At 45.6% G+C, this 18,116-nt stretch overlaps 1 protein-coding gene across 15 annotated transcripts in view; it reads right to left on the bottom strand.

Annotated features, from left to right (window-relative positions):
* TTLL5 (tubulin tyrosine ligase like 5) overlaps window positions 1–18,116 on the bottom strand; it is a 278,126-nt gene that overhangs the window by 154,961 nt on the left and 105,049 nt on the right. For 10 of the 15 annotated variants that reach the window (XM_017349414.3, XM_008272017.4, XM_008272023.4 and 7 more), the window contains 3 exons: window positions 16,005–16,043; window positions 5,639–5,796; window positions 4,354–4,657 (listed from right to left, as the gene is read on the bottom strand). In XM_017349414.3, coding sequence (XP_017204903.2) covers window positions 4,354–4,657; window positions 5,639–5,796; window positions 16,005–16,043 — 501 coding nt within the window. The remainder of the gene's footprint in view (window positions 1–4,353; window positions 4,658–5,638; window positions 5,797–16,004; window positions 16,044–18,116) is intronic. The other 5 variants (XM_008272019.4, XM_008272021.4, XM_070065291.1 and 2 more) reach the window with 1 other exon arrangement.

Here is an 18,116-nt window from a genome sequence, read left to right as displayed (position 1 = left end):
GGTTTTGTACTGGAAGTCCCTAAGAACACACTTATCAGTTAGCACAAAAGGATGGATTTGCTATGGCAATGGACACTTCCAGCGTGCAAAAGCCTCCAGAGCAGGAAACAGATAAATCCTACAAAGCAACTCTGGAGTCCAGATTTTAAGGTCATGCTTTTCTCAGCCACGAGACGGGAGTGGCTGGGGCCCAGCACAAACGAGTGAGGTCCAACAGAGCCTGGCGTCAAGGAACCGCCGGGCCAGGCCGAGCCCAGATGTTCGGTGGGAAAACACTGTCGTGAAACACAGGGAAGAGCGGCTCAGTGGTGTCGCTGGACAAGCCGGCGGCGTTCTGCCCAAGCTCCCCGAGCTATCGCGTGGGGGACGGAAGTGCCGCAGAGACACTGATGACTCTCACTTCAGCTGCTAATGGTGGCGGGTCTGTTTTCTTTCAGGCGAGATTTTGGTTACTTCAGCTGATCGGCCTGCTGACGCTGTGGCCAAAATGACATCAGCGAAGATTAGGGCCCAACACAAACTCTGTTTACAATCCTCACCCATGCGGTCACTGGGCACTTTCTACTCACTGTTCCCCCAAGGTCAGGGTAAAGGACTTGTCCAGAGCAAACGGGAAATCCTGGGAGGGCCCAGCTCTAGATGTTCTGTGTGCTGGAGTCCTAAAAGGCAGGGTCAGGCTGGGGAGCCTTTGCTTCTGCGAGCGGAGTGCCCGGGAGCTTCAGAACGCAAACAGTAAGTGAGGCCAGAGCTTGGCGTGACTACTAGGGAGCATCCGTGGGAGAATGACAGGCCTTGGAAACAACCAACGTCGATTTTCCAGTGCTTCGCAACAGGATTATCTTCTTGCTCATCTACGCAGTATCACCACTTTCCCCTCAACCATTCCCCTAAGCCAGCGTCCGGCCCGAGGGCTATAGAAGGCCTGTGAAATAATTTGGTGTGGCTCTGCCTGCCAAGGCAACTGCAGGCAGGACTTGAAATTCAATAAATCAACAGCAGCCTAATTTTTAAACTGATAATTTGGTATAGCCCACGAATCATGTCATAACCATCCAGATGGCCCTCGGCCAAAAAGGGTCCCTACCCCAGCAAGTGCTCCCGCCATGGCAAAACATTTTCAAGTCAAAAGCAATTCAGAAGACCTCAATTTTAGTCAAGAAATTCACGGGCAGCATCATGAGCAGGAAACGGGCCGCTCAGAAAGCTCCAGGTGCGGCAGAACGCACTGCCTCAAGGCCTGGTCCTCTTCTGCTCACACCAGGAGGTCTCTCGGAGAGGGGAGTCACTGCTCAGAAGCTGAGAGCTCAATCGCTATTTTATTGCAACTCAGATGAACAGGTACTGAGTTTTCCATTTTTATAAATCGCTCCTTGGTATAGAAAACATGCAGCAAGGAGGCTGGGCCTGCAGTCTCAAACCCTCGCCAACACATACCTCCCAGACCTCTCTGTGCCACGGAGACACCCACAGAGCTAAGGGCAGCTAAAGGCAACGTGGTCTGGAAACCAGCGATGTACACCTACACACCCTGCAACTCCAACAGTTTACTCACTGAGAGCAAGAGCTGTCCGATTCCCGAAGAAATAATTTATTTCCACAACAGCTAAGGAGAATGTTATTGCTGGCAACTGCCTTAGAATTCGTCCAGTGTGTTCAAATGCTCTATCTTCACTTCAGTGGAATTTCTGGCCCTCCAGGAAGTAGTTTGAAAACACTTGTTTAGCCCCAGGCCTGGGCTCCACAGAAAAGGAAACCTGAGGCCTGGAGAAGCTCCTTGACTTGCCTGTGACCACGCAGAGGCCAGCTCTTCTGAGCTCGCTGTGGCCGCCAGCTTCAAAATCCCAGCTTTAGAAAAAAAACCTTCTCTCAGCATGTGTGCTCACTCACCTTCTCTCTCCCCTCTGATGTACTCTCTCCTCTCTTTCATTGCTAAGTCCTTTGAAAAAGTTCACACTTGATTTCTTATTTCCTTAGCTCACAACTGGTCTGTTGTCCATGCAGTTGGCCCTGGGTTACAAATCCAAGAGTCTCCCTTCACTCTTCAGCCTAACTTGGGCTGCCCAGGACACCCTGTAGATCTGAAACTCTCATATTGGAGCTTTACTATCTCTCACCCCAGAACCCTTTCTCGCTGGCACTGCGTGGTCTCTTTACTGACTGCCACTAAGTGGTAGTGTTCGCCAGGACTCAATTCTTTTCCCTTTCTCCTGTTCTATGCTTGCTGAACTAAACAGAATTAGACAGTCTCATCCACTCTGAAGGCTTTAACTGTCAACACTTCAATCCTGCTCAACCTTGACCTACAAAGCTGCCTTTCCATCTGTCTACAGGACTTCAGCCCAGAACACTTCCTCCTCACTGAGTCTCCAATGAAACCCATCTTTTCTAGCGTAAAACTAACTCCTGTGTACCTTACACTGACTGACAACAACATCACACTGTCAAGTGTGGACAACTTGGTCTGTCTATCTTACCTTGCAAAGTCCCACTGCATGCTCTCCACTCCTACGGCCACTGCTCTGCTCAGGGCTTTCACCTTTATGGCCCTGGACAGTTCTAACTCATCTCCTAGCCTTAGCCTTCTCTTATCAATCCCTATGCCACAATGCAATCGGAATTCACTTAAAACAAGGTCTGGGGGCCGGCGCTGTGGTGCAGTGGATTAAAGCCCCAACATGTAGCGCCGGCACCCCACATGGACACCGGTTCGAGTCCTGGCTGCTCCACTTTCGACCCAGCTCTCTGCTTTGGCCTGGGAAAGCAGTAGAAGATGGCCCAAGTCCTTGGGCCCCTGCAGCCACGTGGGAGACCTGGAAGAAGCTCCTGGCTCCTGGCTTTGGATCAGCTCAGCTCTGGCTGTTGTGGCCATTTGGGGAGTGAACCAGCAGAATGGAAGACCTCTCTCTCTTGCTCTACCTCTCTCTGTAATTCTTTCAAATAAACAATAATTTTTTTTTTTTAAAAAGGTCTGATTGTATCATACATCTACTCCTCTTAAGGCTTGTCACAATCTAACATCATCCAACTTTCTAGAGCCTCGTTTCTTTTCTCCTAACCCTAATGCTCTCTAGTCTGCATTCCACAAGCACACGCGCTCACTCCTATTTCAGAACCTGTGTACTTTCTGTTCTGCCTGCTCTGTCTTTGCCCCCTGGTCTTCGCAAGTGACCACTCAGCATTCAAGGCTCACCTCACAAGTCGCCTCCTCATGCCTGACCACCAGCACCTTAGCAACCCTCTGCCTGACTGCACTCCGACGTTACACTCTTCTATTGTCGGCACAGCATCTCTTACCGCTTGAAACTGCCTTGTTTCTCTGTTTACTGTCAGTTTCTCCATCAGGCTGAGAGGCACCACAAGTCTGTCTTGGCCCCCACAGTGACGCTCTATGGCCTACTACAATTCCTGGCAGACAGCAGTATCAATAAATACTTGTTGAGGGACTAAATGACAGTACCATCACTCCTGCGTGCCTGTGTTTCCTCTAAACCTGACACCCTATATTTATCTGTCTCCCAACCCTACTTACCAGTCAAGGCCTGGTTCAAACAATGCCTCCTCCAAAATGTCTTTCTAGCCCACTCGATCACACCATCATGCCTTTTTCTGTATCTTTTTTTTTTTTTTTTTTTTTTTTGACAGGCAGAGTGGACAGTGAGAGAGAGAGACAGAGAGAAAGGTCTTCCTTTTGCCGTTGGTTCACCCTCCAATGGCCGCCGCGGCCGGCGCGCTGCGGCCGGCGCACCGCGCTGATCCGATGGCAGGAGCCAGGAGCCAGGTGCTTTTCCTGGTCTCCCATGGGGTGCAGGGCCCAAGCACTTGGGCCATCCTCCACTGCACTCCCTGGCCACAGCAGAGGGCTGGCCTGGAAGAGGGGCAACCGGGACAGAATCCGGCGCCCCGACCGGGACTAGAACCTGGTGTGCCGGCGCCGCTAGGCGGAGGATTAGCCTAGTGAGCCGCGGCGCCGGCCCTTTTTCTGTATCTTGAGAGTACTTTGTTCATCCTGGGGTCACGACCCCAGCTCTTTACATTTCTCCAGCACTAACCTGTAAGCAGCTTGAGCTCCTTGCCTCATTTTCCTTCTGCTCTAGGTTACTAACACTCTACCCAACAAACACTGGTGGGGCCAATGAGACCTGGGTTCGTATCATGGCTCCACCCTAGACAAGTCACTTAACTTCTCTAAGGCTCAGTTTCCTTAAAAACGGTAGGGTCTAATCACAGTCATTATGTCATAGGACTTCTGTACATAATAAATGTGAGACGCCTGTGAAGCCATTAGGATACCACCTAGCACACCATGTAAGTTAGCTATTGAAAATCTGACTTAGAATTACAAAAGGTACATACCTAAGGTTCCCGTTATCTTGCAGAATCTGCATCAGGTTAAACTTGGGCTCTGCCTCCTGGGCCTCGAGGCTGCAGCACTCTTCTTTACTGCTCCACTCAGGAACTTTCATGGAATTCTCTGTGGGTGAGTTTTCTGCTGTGTCAGTCACCGAGGGTGCATATGCGGCCCGATTGTCTCCACTGGATCCTGCAGACTCCTCTTGGGAAGCCTCCTGTTCTTCATCTTCATTGTCTAACGCAACTTCTTCCTCCACTTCGCTCTCTGACTCAGCGTTACCGCTCATTTCAGCTGGCTGGGTAATCACTAAATGCGAAGAATCACTAATGTTGCTGAAAAAAGGATTAAATTTTCCTCTCTCCCAATACCTTCCTTGTACCTCTTTAGTAAAAGCCCACTTCTACATCACACCACAAACAAGGCATAAAATTACTATCAACTGCATGTCACTTTCTAATCTTATATATAAAACCCTATTAGCAGTCTTCATTAGAGTTGATATTTCTCATCACATCAATGGCTCTCTCACAAAGGAAAAAAATAAAAACAACCCAAAACCTTGGTTGAGTAACCACTACAGAATGGTAGGGGCTTTTAGAAAATCCCCCTTCATGGAGGCACAAAGAGCAGGGGAACATCTTTCTGACTTGTGTTTATTCATTATCCTTTCCCGCCACTGCCATTGAAGTTCCATGAGACCAGGAACCATATTATTTTATTTACCAATCAAACCCCAGTGGCTAACATGCTGCCTGATCCAGGTGCTCACAAGGGACACAAGGAGGAAAAAGGAAGTCAGTCTCTCAGGCAGGCACAGATACACCCGCAACATGGAGCCTCCGGGAGAGAAGGAAACTCCTCTTAGTCTAAAAATATTTACAAAGTGAGCAACACCAAAGGGCACCTGGCCTCCCCCAATCATAAAAACCCAACCCGTGTGCTCACGAGTCCACTAAGCTCAGGCTAACAGTATTTCTAAAGCATCCGGTCTTCAAATCACATTGGAATAAGAGCAAAAGTCAAAATGTGTGTGCTTCAGAGATGCGTCAGTACAGATAGCACAGACTGCAAGGTTTAAAATCTTGCAATCCTTTTGAAATTAAGCATCACATCAAAAGACTGTATGTGTTAAAAAAAAAAAAAAAAAGAAAGAAAAAAAGAAAGAAAAGAAAACGAGTATATGTGATCAGGAAGGTCCTGACTCTTTAAATCCTGAGTAAGAAGCTGGTTAACTCAGTTGGGCAGGAGCCAGACAGTGGCGTTCGGGGAAAGCTCGCCAGCAGGTACCTGGGTATTTTGGCCTCATTGCCCTCAATCTGCCACTCCGTCGTCTACGTTTTCGCACCTCCAGAGACAGAAGCTTCCTCTCGTAAAGAGCAGCATGCAGCTTGGCCTTTGAATTCACGCTCTCTACCTTCAAATCTGGTGTCCCATCCGCAGTCATTCTAGGGTAGAACAACACAGCAGCTGCAGAAAGCCCCAGCCTTTCTTCCAGGGCTGAGTTTGACAGGACTGTGTCATGATCAGAGACTGGGCATGGCAACTCTAGCAAATTCTAAAGGACTTGACAGAGAAAGAGGTTAATGCTAGAATCTACATTAAAACCTCACTAATGGCCTGTAGGAATTTGTTAAATATTCTGTTTAAAAAAAATCTGAGAACAATTAAGTACCTTTAAATATTCAGTAATACTGGCTGACTGTTACTTTACTACACGAATCATAAAGTTTTATCCAATACCTTACAGCTTAAGAATAAGTGGGAGACATTGGTAACATTTTAATTCTTAGGCTGAGTGGTGGCAAAAGGACCAAAGATGTCTGTTTTATTGCTATTCATTCTAACTCACCCAGAATTACATGAATATTCTTTTGAATGTATACAATATTTAATAAATACAAATTTAGCAGACGTTAGGATGAGCTGATAATCTGTGAATATGGCAAGTAGCAATGAGTAGAATGAAACTTCCACAGGAACGTCTTAGTGAAAATTATCAAGACCTTCGGACTCACGGATCTCAAGCAGCCCAATAAGAGAAACTGCAAGCTCTTCAGCCTCCTTCAGATGCTAACCAGCTACAGGAGGAGGTAACGACGGGCAGCAAAAACTCTCCAGGTGCTGAATGCAAGTCAGGTGGTGAGAGTCAGAGGCTCACACACAATTAGGTCATGGATGAGAAAATGGGGTAGGGGGAAGGAGCTGTAGCAGCTACACTAGAAATTAAACTAAGACAATCACAAATCAAAGAAATACAGAGCAGGCAGTGAGCCAGGTCACCAAAGACAGAGAGGGCTCTGGGTCCTTGAGTCAGAAAAGTACCCACGTTGACACCTGAAAGTGTGCAGCTTACTGTGCACTCAGAACTCAGGATCTAAGCGGTGAGCTCTGAACTCTGACTCTAGAACTTAGAAAGTATATTCCTTGAGAGGTCAGGAAATCAGCCTCTCTCCTCTGGGAGTTTCCAGTCTCAGCATGAAGGCAAGGCGGTGTCTCGTGGTGTGTTTAGGACTTCCTGATAAGGATGTCTAGATGGATGGACTGGACAGATCCTTTGCAGGCCTCTTCTCCAGAGAAGGACATCAGCCAAGAACAGGAAAAGTCCTGAACTGGCAACAGAGATGGGAAGCAAACTCATGAGCTTTACAAAGAGATCAGGGGCCGGCGCTGGGATAGAGTGGGTAACACAGCCACCTGCAGGGCCAGCATCCCATGAGGGCGCCAGGTCAAGACCCACCACTCCACCTCTTGTCCAGCTCCCTGGCTAATGTGCCTGGCAAAGCAACACAGGATGGCCCAAGTGCTTGGATCCCTGCGCCCATGTGGGACACCCAGAAGAAGCTCCTGGTTCCTGGCTTCAGCTAGGCCCAGCCCTAGACATTGCAGCTATTTTGGGAGTGAACCAGAGGGAGGAAGATCTCTCTAATTCTGCCTTTCAAATAAATAAACAAATCTTTAAAAAAAAAAAAGAGTTCAAGCCTACCTCACCATAGTCCTAAAGACCAAATCCATCTCTCTCTCTCTCTCTCTCTCTCTCTGTCATGAAAATAAATATTTAACCAGTTACATAGTAAAGAAAATAGAATATGATTGAGAACAGTCATGCAAACCAATTTGTTTAATAATGTCTGATCACCTTGGTCAACACTGCTAACTGCAACTGCACAGGTAAAGATAGGCATCGCCCAACACTGACATCTCTATCCTACAAGCTCATAAACATTCCTCTCCCCAAAGCCACATCTTTTAAAAACTTAACACAACTTCAGATGGACCCATTAGGGTCATCCTAATTGAAAGAGGGGAACTTAATTTGACACCCTAATAAACTAAAGCCCAATGTTTACACTCAAGAATCAATGTCAGGCCGGCACCACAGCTCACTAGGCTAAACCTCCACCTGCGGCGCTGGTACCCCGGGTTCTAGTCCAGGTTGGGGCACCAGATTCTGTCCTGGTTGCTCCTCTTCCAGTCCGGCTCTCTGCTGTGGCCCAGGAGGGCAGTGGAGGATGGCCAAGTGCTTGAGCCCTGCAACCTGCATGGGAGACCAGGAGGAAGCACCTGGCTCCTGGCTTCGGATCTGCGCAGCGCCGGCCGTAGCGGCCATTTGGGGGGTGAACCAACGAAAGGAAGACCTTTCTCTGTCTCTCTCTCTCACAGTCTAACTCTGCCTGTCAAAAAAAAAAAAAAAAAAAAGAAAAAAGAAAGAAACAATGTCTAGTGGTGCAGCGGGTTAATGCCCTGGCCTGAAGCGCCGGCATCCCATATGGGCGCCAGTTCTAGTCCCGGCTGCTCCTCTTCCGATCCAGCTCTCTGCAATGGCCTGGGAAAGCAGCAGAAGATGGCCCAAATCCTTGAGCCCCTGCATCCAAGTGGGAGACCTGGAAGAGGCTCCTGGCTCTTGGCTTCAGATCAGTACAGCTCTGGCCATTGTGGCCAATTGGGGAGTGACCCATCAGATGGAAGACCTCTCTCTGCCTCTCCTCTCTGTGTGTAATTCCTTTTTTTTTTTTTTTTTTTTGACAGGCAGAGTTAGAGAGAGAGAGAGACAAAGAGAAAGGTCTTCCTTCCGTTGGTTCACTCACGGCCAGCGCACTGCGCATATCCGAAGCCAGGAGCCCGGTGCTTCCTCCTGGTCTCCCAAGCACTTGGGCCATCCTCCACTGCCTTCCCAGGCCACAGCAGAGAGCTGGACTGGAAGACAAGCAACCAGGACAGAATCCAGCACCCCAACCAGGACTAGAACCTGGGGTACCAGCGCCACAGGCAGAGGATTAGCCAAGTGAGCTGTGGCGTTGGCCTCTGTGTGTAATTCTGACTTTCAAATAAATAAATAAATCTTTTTTTAAAAAAAGAATCAATGTCTATTGTATAAACAAGTGTGTTTGTACCTACATTGGCAAGAATTCTATTCTATAGGAAAAAAAGATTTCCTTCAAGGAAACTATCAATAAAGATTAAAGCAAAAACTTTTGATTATAATCCTAAGTTTTCAAGGGTATGGAAAAGCTACTAAAGTATCTTTCTCTAGAGAGACATTTTCAAACAACAAACATCAGACCAACTAGACAAATCAAGGGATGGAGGATAGGGAATACCAGGGAAAGTGTGAGTCTAATCAACACGACTGACAGGTCTGTAAGCACAGGGACTTTGCCTGTCTTGCTGATCCCTGTATCTGTGCTGCTTATGAGACTGCCCAGCAGACAGCTGGCATCGTTAAGCAGTCTAATCAACACACAACTGAATTCCCTATGAATAAGTGGCAGTCGTGTCTTTTAGCTGCATCTCTATCATTTTTTCCAATATGGTGTCACAGAAGTATTCAAACAGACAGAAAGGTTTTCACCAAAACGCCTACTTCCCAACTTAGGATCAACAGTTGACATTTTACCACTTATACATACATTTATATATTCCTCTATCCATCAATCCATTTAATTTTTAAAGTACTTCAAATCTGCAAACAAGTAGTAGTGCATTTTGCTCCTGGATATTTTAACATGCATATCTTGCTAACTAGAGTTCAATATTTTATAGGTTTTTTTTTTGTGAGCTACAAAATTACTAACAGTGAAATACACACATATTAAATATCCACTTATGTATTTTAACAAATGCCCAGAACTAACCCAAACTCTTAACATTACCATCAGTCCAGAAAATTCCCGTGCCCCTTCCTAATCAATCCCTCCCTTTCGTCCTGTTCTAGATGTTCCATCCCGTTAGTTTTGCCTGCTCTACAAAGGCAGCCACAGAGCAGGAACTCTGGCGTAAAGCCTCAGGCATGCAGCACGTTTTCAAGATTCATCCATGCTGTGTGCCAGGATGCTTCCACCTTTAATGTCGAGTGTAGGCCGCTTTCTGAATGACCCATCACAGTTTATCTGCTTTATGTTGCTGGAAATCTGGGTAGCTTTCTCGTTTCACAATATTATGGATAAAGGTATATGAACAAAGTTATACAAGTCATGTATGCCGATTATGATTTTGTTTTTCCCTTCCTCTGGGTAAAGACCTCAGAGCAGAATTCACTAGCCTCTGGAACGAATGGTCGAGTCTCTGTACCCTCAAGCTGCTGAGGACAACTTACCAGAGTTCTGTTGGCTCCACATCCTCCCCAACATGTGGTGGTGTCAGTCTAATTTTAGCCATTCTTCTGGACATTTAGTAGTATACCATGGCTTTAATTTGCCATTCCCTGATTAACAGATGTTAAGCACTTTTTTTTTTTTTTTTTTTTTTTTGACAGGCAGAGTTAGAGACAGAGAAAGGTCTTCCTTCCATTGGTTCACCTCCCAAATGGCTGCTACGGCCGGCATGCAGGTACTTCTCCTGGTCTCCCATGGGGTGCAGGGCCCAAGCACTTGGGCCATCCTCCACTGCACTCCCAGGCCATAGCAGAGAGCTGGCCTGGAAGAGGGGCAACCAGGACTAGAACCCGGGGTGCTGGCACTGCAGGTGGAGGATTAGCCTATTGAGCCATGGCGCCAGCCATGATAAAGTTTTTAATCTTGTGGAAATCTAACGTGATTTTTTCTGTGTGTTTGCCGCCCACTGTATTGTGTCTAATAACTTTGGCAAAGCACAAAGTCACAAACATTCTATGTTTTCTTCAGGAAGCTTAATAGCAGTAAGCTTTTCTATTTATGTCTGTGAATCATTGGGGTTGAGGTTCATTTTTAGAAATATGATAATGTAGCTGTTCTAGCCCCATTAGTTAAAAAGAATTTCCTTTCCTCATTGGATTACTCTGGGTTTTTTGTTGAAAATCAGACGACGATATAAACATGGGTCTATTTCTGGGTCTCTATTCGATTTCATCGAGTAATTTGCCACGGTGCTGTTTACTGTAACATTTTGGTATTTAAGCCAGGAACTCTTTAAGTTTTTAAGTAATATTTTGGATATTTCAGGTTCTTTGCATTTCCATATAAATTTTTTATAAAGAGCTGAATCAATTTCTATTAAAAAACCTACTAGAAAAGTTGTTGAGCCGGGGCCGCAGCTCACTAGGCTAATCCTCTGCCTTGCGGCGCCGGCACACCGGGTTCTAGTCCCGGTCAGGGCGCCGGATTCTGTCCCGGTTGCCCCTCTTCCAGGCCAGCTCTCTGCTGTGGCCCGGGAGTGCAGTGGAGGATGGCCCAAGTGCTTGGGCCCTGCACCCCATGAGAGACCAGGAGAAGTACCTGGCTCCTGCCATCAGATCAGCGCGGTGCGCCGGCCGCAGCGCGCCGGCCGCGGTGGCCATTGGAGGGTGAACCAACGGCAAAGGAAGACCTTTCTCTCTGTCTCTCTCTCTCTCACTGTCCACTCTGCCTGTCAATAAATAAATAAATAAATAAATAAAAATAAAAAAAGAAAAGTGGTTGAGACTGTACTGAACCTTTAGATCAATTTGAGAATGGATATTTCAATCTCAAAGTCTACCAATTCAGGAGCCCACATATCTCTTCCTTTATTTAGCTCTTCTCTAATATCTTTCAGTAATATTTAACAGCTTTTAGCACACAATTATTGAACACATTTTGTTAAATGTATTCCTAAATATTTTATATTTTAACTGGTATTATAAATGGAATTTTAAATTTTATTTTCCAGTTATCTGTTGCTCATATATTAAAATATCAATTTTATTTTTTCAAGATTTATTTATTTATCTGAAAGGCGAAGTTAAGAGACATAGAAAGAGAGAGAGAGAGGTCTTCCACCTGCTGGTTCACTCACCAAATGGCCACAATAGCCGGAGCTGGGCTGGTCTGAAGCCAGGAGCCAGGAGCTTCTTCCAGGTCACCCAAGTGGGTAGCAGGGGCCCAAGTACTGCTCTCCCTGGCACATTAGCAGGGAGCTGGATCGGAAGCGGAACAACTAGAATTCAAACCAGCCGCATTGCAGGCAGCAGATTTATCTGGTATGCCACAATGCCAGTTCCTAATATAATAAATTTTAGTATACTATCTTGTATCCTAAAAGCTTGCTAATTGCACCTTTATGTTCTTGTTATGTTGCAAGTGTCTTAGGGTTTTCTCCTAACCTGATGATGTTGTCCACGAATAAAGGTACTTTATTTCTTCCCTTCCAATGCTTCTGTCCCCTTACGTTACTACACAGCTCAGGACCTCTAGTGCAGTGTAACTGAAAGCAGTGAGGGTAGATATTTTGCCTGATTCCTGCTCATAGGAGAAAAGTCTTCAATATATTTACCAGCTACGATGCCGGCGACAGATTTCCATATAAGGCCTTTAGCAGACTGAAGCAGTTCTTCTCTATTCCTGATGCTAGTAGTTTTTCTAAAATGTATGTCTTAAAGTTCGTCAGATTTTTTTTGTACCCAATGAAACTCTCTAGTTTTCCCCCAGTAATTAATAAAAGAAATTATATTGGACCAATTTCTGGATGTTAAACAAATCTTGCCTCACTGGGGCGGATTCTTATGCAGTCACATGCATGACCCTTTGTATGTAGCAGTGGGCAGATTTCCCAGTAATCCTATAAGGAACCTGGTGTCTATGCTCATGAAGGATACTATCCTATAATCTTCTTCTTCTTTAATGTCATTGTCAGATTTTGGTATCAGGGCCATACTGGCATTTTAAAATGAGTTGGGAAATATATCTTCTGGTACCTTTAAGAGTTTGTGCAAAATTGGCATTTTTCTTCCTCAAATGCTTGACAGAATTCACCAGTGAAATCAATGATTCTGGAGTTTCTTTCATATGAAGGTTTTTGATTACAAATGCACTTTTCTGGGGCAGGTGCTGTGGCATAGAAGGCTAAGCCTCCATCTGCAGTGCTGGCAAACCATACAGCCACCAGCTCAAGTCCTGGCTGCTCAACTTCTGATCCAGCTCCCTGCTAATATTAGCTCCTGGGAAAGCAGGGGAGGATGGCTCAAGTGCTTGGGCCCCTGCATCCATGTGGGAGACCTGGATGAAGCTCCTGGCTCCTGGCTTCAGCCTGGCCCAGCTCCAGCCATTGCAGCCATTTGGGGAGTGAACCAGCAGATGGAAGACCTCTCTCTGTCTCTTCCTCTCTCTGTAGCTCTGCCTTTCAAATAAACAAAATAAAAAGTTTTTTAAAAATGCACCTTTCTAAACAGATATAGAGCTATTCAAAATTTTCTGTTCCAGGGGGCAGCACTGTGGTGCAGCAGTGCAGCAGGTTAAAGTCCCCGCCTACAGCGCCAGCATCCCATGTTGGTGCCATTTAAGGTTCCAGCTGCTCCACTTCCAATCCAGCTCCCTGCTAATGTGACTGGGAAAGCAACAGAAGATGGTCCAAGTTTTTGGACCCCTGCACCCATGTGGGAGACCCGGAGAAAGCTCCTGGCTCCTGTCTTTAGACTGGCTCAGCTCCAGCTGTTGCAGCCATTTGGGGAGTGAACCAGCAGATGGAAGACACATCTCTCTCCTTCTCCCTCTCCCTCTATAACTTTCAAATAAATAAAATAAACATTTAAAAAACAAAATAAGTTTTCTATTCCAGTTTGTGTAAGTGACCTCCACCACCACCACCCCCCTCCCCCCCCCGCCCACAACACATACACAGGAATTCATCACTTCATCTAGGGTGGTAAAGTAATGGAACAGGCAGCTAGTAACCTTCTCTTAATATCCCTGTCCTGTCTGTAGAACCGGGGGTGATATTCTTTTTTCCATCTGATACTGGTGATCAGTGCTTTCCCTCCTTCTGCCTTTCATTAGGCCAGAGTTTACCAATTCTGCCAGTTTACCAATGAACAAATTTTGGATTTTGTTAATTTCATTGGTCTGTTATTTAACTGATTGGTGCCCTTTCTCATTTCTTTCTTCTACTTTGAGTTACTCTGCTTTTTCTCATTTTCTAAAATGGTTACTAAATCACTGATTTTATTCCCATTTTCCAATGTAAGCATTTAAAACTATAAAGTTCCCCTAAAGCACTATACCAGCTGCATCTCACACATTTTAATGTTATATTTTTATTACCATTTATTTTAAGTTATTTTCTGGGTGCTGGCCAAGGCATAGCAGATTAGGGTACAGCCTGTGATGCCAGCATCCCATATGACCACTGATTCAAGTCTCAGGCTGCTCCACTTCTGATCCATCTCCCCACTAATGTGCCTTGGAAGAAAGCAGAAGTACTTTGGACCAAGTACTAGCACTATGGTGTAATGGGCTCAGCCTCTGCCTGCAGCACTAGCATCCCATATGGACATTGGCTCTAGTCCTGTGCTCCTCTTCTGATCCAGTCCTCTGCTGGGAAAGCACTGGAAGACAGCCCAACTGATTGGGCCCCTGCACCTGCTTGGGAGACCCAGAAGAAGCTCCTGGCTCCTGGTTTCAGATCGGCTCAGCTCCAGCCATTGCGGCCATTTGGGGAATGAACCAGCGGATGGAAGACCTTTCTTTCTTTCTCTCCTTTTCACTGTCTGTAACTCTACCTCGCAAATAAATAAATAAAATCTTAAAAAAAAAAAAAAAGTACTTTGGCTCATGTACTTGGGCCCCTGCTACACTCACGTAGGAGACCCATTCCAGGCTCCTCGCTTTGGCCTGGCCCAGCCCTGGCCACTGTGGTCATTTGGGGAGTGAACCAGCAGATGGAGGATCTCTCTCTGTGTGTCTCTCCTCCTTCTGCAGCTCCACCGTTCAAATAAATAAGCTTCTTTAAAAAAGATATATTTTAATTTCCCTTAATTTCTTTCTTGACCCAAGGATTATTTAGAAATGTGTGGCTTTATTTCCAAATATTTGGGGATTTTCTATTGTTATCAATATCTACTTCCACTGTGTCAGAGAACACACTCTGCATCACTTCATCATTTTAAATCTATCAAGACTTGCCCCATGTGCCAGCACATGTTCTCTCATGCCAGCTTTCATTTGCTTATCCACACCAACAAAAGTCCCTACCAATGACAAGATGAGTGCCAAAACCAGAATAAGAACAGAACCCATCCATCTGTAAATATTCTTGATTTTTTTTCTCTTGTTTTTTGTTTCTTCCAACTTTCAAATTCAGAGCAGTGCTCTAGGAAGCAAATTTATCCTCGACGAAAAACTGCAAAAAACTTTGAACCAAGTGTGAGTTTCATTTGGAAATAAGTTACAAACTTGAGTAATCTCAGTTTTCCCTTGAGGCAATCATAATGTTTTCCTTCTTTAAAGAAAATTATAGATTTATGCTTCAAAGGGCTTGGATGAGAAACCAAGTTCATCTTAACTAACTCTTTTTAAAATATTTATTTATTTTGAGAGACAGAGGTAGAAAGAAACACATTTACTGGTTCACTGTTCAAATACCTGCAATGGCTGGACCCTGGCCAGCAGCAGGGAACTCAATTCACGTCTGCCAGGTGGGTGTGAGAGACTCAAATACTTGAGCCATCACCACTGCCTCCCAGGGTGCACATTAGCAGGAAGTGGGAATGGGGAGCGGAGCTGGAACTTGAACCCAGGTGCTGCACTACGGGACGCAGGTGTCCTAGGCAGCACCTTAACTGCTGTACCAAATGCCTGGCCCTACCTTAATTCACTCTTAGATGGAAATCCAAAAGCCAGTTATAAAAGGCTTCTTTCTTATTGTTATCATGCTGCTTTTAAGGAGTTACGGCACAAAGGAAATACATGTACTGTCTCAAACTCAGTTTAATGAGAAGGCGTGTGCTCAGGTTTAAGATTTTTGTGGTGGCTTGAGTCTTCAGTGAGGCAGGGCCATCTCCACCTGGCCTTCTCAGAGAAGTCTTTATGTGCTCTGCCCAAACTAAACATCACAGGTACTTCGCACGCTCCCAGTTCTACAGCAAACTGTAAGCACATTCTGATCAGCTCCGTAAGACACAGAGCTGTAACCTTCAGGTAGGTCAAGGCCAAAACACGAACTCTTATTTGGATTTAACATGTCAATGGCCTTGAAATGTTATTAACGCTCTGGTCATTCTCACACTGCCAAACAAGAATACCGTTACTTTCAGTTGAAATGACATACTTGTAGTTATGAAAACTAATCTCAAACTTAGTTTGTAAAAAGTAGCTAAGAAATACTTTTCTGATAGGAAACATTCTTATGTTATCTTCAAGTGGGCTACAATGTAAAATATTGGGCTGTCTGTGTGTGGCGGTGCCTCTTGCACAAGGAGAGAATTTCTCAACGTATAGAAGCCAGTTACCGTGTTCTTCCTGTCAATAGGCTTCTTCTTGGGTTTCCCCTACAGAAGGAGAAAGGACAACTGGGTTAGAGAAGGCTATTCTGATGTCCTCTGTTGAGTTCCCACACGCATACTCCTAAAACTCTACTATAGATGTTCCATATGGATGAGGCCATGGAGGGTATCTCTGGGGAAAAGCGGAAGGATGAGTCAGGAAGATTCTCAGAGAGGAGTAAAGTTCTATGAGCTCCAGGGAAGGTCAGGTAAATTCTAGAGAAAAATCCCAGCGACTGCGTGCACTTGTTCAGCTACCTACAAAGCAATCACATGTGTTCCTCACAAACAGCCGTGTCAGAGCAGGCTCCGAGTCCCACTCACAGAAAGGCGCGGGGTAAGGGAACTGTGTGGCCTGCCCAGTGACCAGAGCTTACAGGGCTTCCACGGGAAGCCAGGGTGTGGGTCCCAGAGTGCAGTGCTCGTCCTGCTGGCACTGAACTGTTTTAGGAAAGGAAACCAACATCAGTTCTCATGGGGTTGCCAAAGGATGCTCATCAGAAATGGGTTTTCCACAACTAAAAAACAAAAACCGAACCAAACCAAATCAAAACAAAAAAACGCCATAAAAAAAGAGATGCTCTCCCCCGCCTCTAAACCAGTGGTGGGTTCTAAGCACAGGAACTGAGTGCCGTCCATGTTCAAATGTTTTTCTTTTAGAATTCTCTCGGGGCCAGGGCTATGGCATAGATCAGGCCTCTGCCAGCAGCGCCAGCATCCCATATGGGTACCAGTTCCGGTTGCTCTACTTCCGATCCAGCTCTCTGCTATGGCCTAGGAAAGCAGTGGAAGATGGCCCACATGTTTCAGCCCCTGCACCCGCATGGGAGACCTGGAGGAAGCTCCTGGCTCCTGGCTTCAGATCAGCCCAGCTCTGGTGGTTGCAGCCATCTGGGGAGTGAACCAGCAGATTGAAGACCTCTCTGTCTCTCCCTCTCTCTGTCTGTAACTCTGCCTCTCAAATAAATTAATCTTTAAAAAAATTAAATTGTCTCCTCATCTGGCTTCCTTCCACTTAACACTGCTTTACTTCCCCTAGTTTTGTACTCATTTCTGCATGTGTAGGTCTGTGATTACGTATGTGCCGGTCTGTGGTGGTGGACAGATGAACCTATACAAGAGAGAACATTTTAATGATACTGACTTACATCAACTGATCCCTGTAGTGTACTTTTATAATCACACACACACACATACACACACACACAACCCTCTTAGCTCACGCTGTTGCGTTAACCTGTCCTCTATTGTAAAATGTTGTCATTTCAAAAATGATCACATACCATGTAATTTTTAGTACTGGCTATTTTTAGAAAGAGACAAATGCACTGTAGATCATAAATCTGTAGAAATCGAGTGGAAAGGTTAAATCTTCAACAAGACATTGTCTCTTTCCTTTCCCATGTTTTCTACCGTGCTGATGTCCTGATACTGTCACATCATCACAGGGAAGTTTCAGGATGACTAACGTGTTCACCCAGAAATCCTGACTTCAGTTATTACCACCTGGGCAGCTTCCATCCATCCACTACCTCACTCTGGGCACAAAAACAGTTTACAAGATCCCCAAGTGCTACTAACACGCCACCAGCATTAAAACTACAGCATGCTGTCAGACAGTACGTGAGATACTACTTTCAAGGGCAGGATGAGAAGACAGGGAGTAGTCAGGGAGGGGAAGGGGAAGTAGACAAAACTAACCTAAAAGAGAGGAGCAGAGAATGAGCTTGAAAGTGGTTCTGACAATAACACACTCAGATTTGCAAGAGGGAAAACATCCAGACAGAAGAGAATAGATTTACAGGAAGACATTAGACCACAAACACAATTGCAATTTTTTCAAGGCAAGTTTTCTGTGTATGCCTACCAGGTGGTAGGTTCTTGATACTGACCTAACAAAGCATCTAGTCTTAAGACACACATTGTGAAGTACAAGTTAGTAAATAGGCAATTATAATATAATCGGACTGACAGATACAATCAGATTGAGGGCTGGGAATACCACCTCCTGGTCTGGGCTGCAGAAGGAAGGACATAGCTGGGAGAGTTTAGGTAGGGATGGATTGAAGGCCAATTCCA

Source organism: Oryctolagus cuniculus, chromosome 20, assembly GCF_964237555.1.
Source record: "Oryctolagus cuniculus chromosome 20, mOryCun1.1, whole genome shotgun sequence".
NCBI lineage: Eukaryota > Metazoa > Chordata > Mammalia > Lagomorpha > Leporidae > Oryctolagus > Oryctolagus cuniculus.
This window is presented reverse-complemented; position numbering and strand designations above follow the sequence as displayed.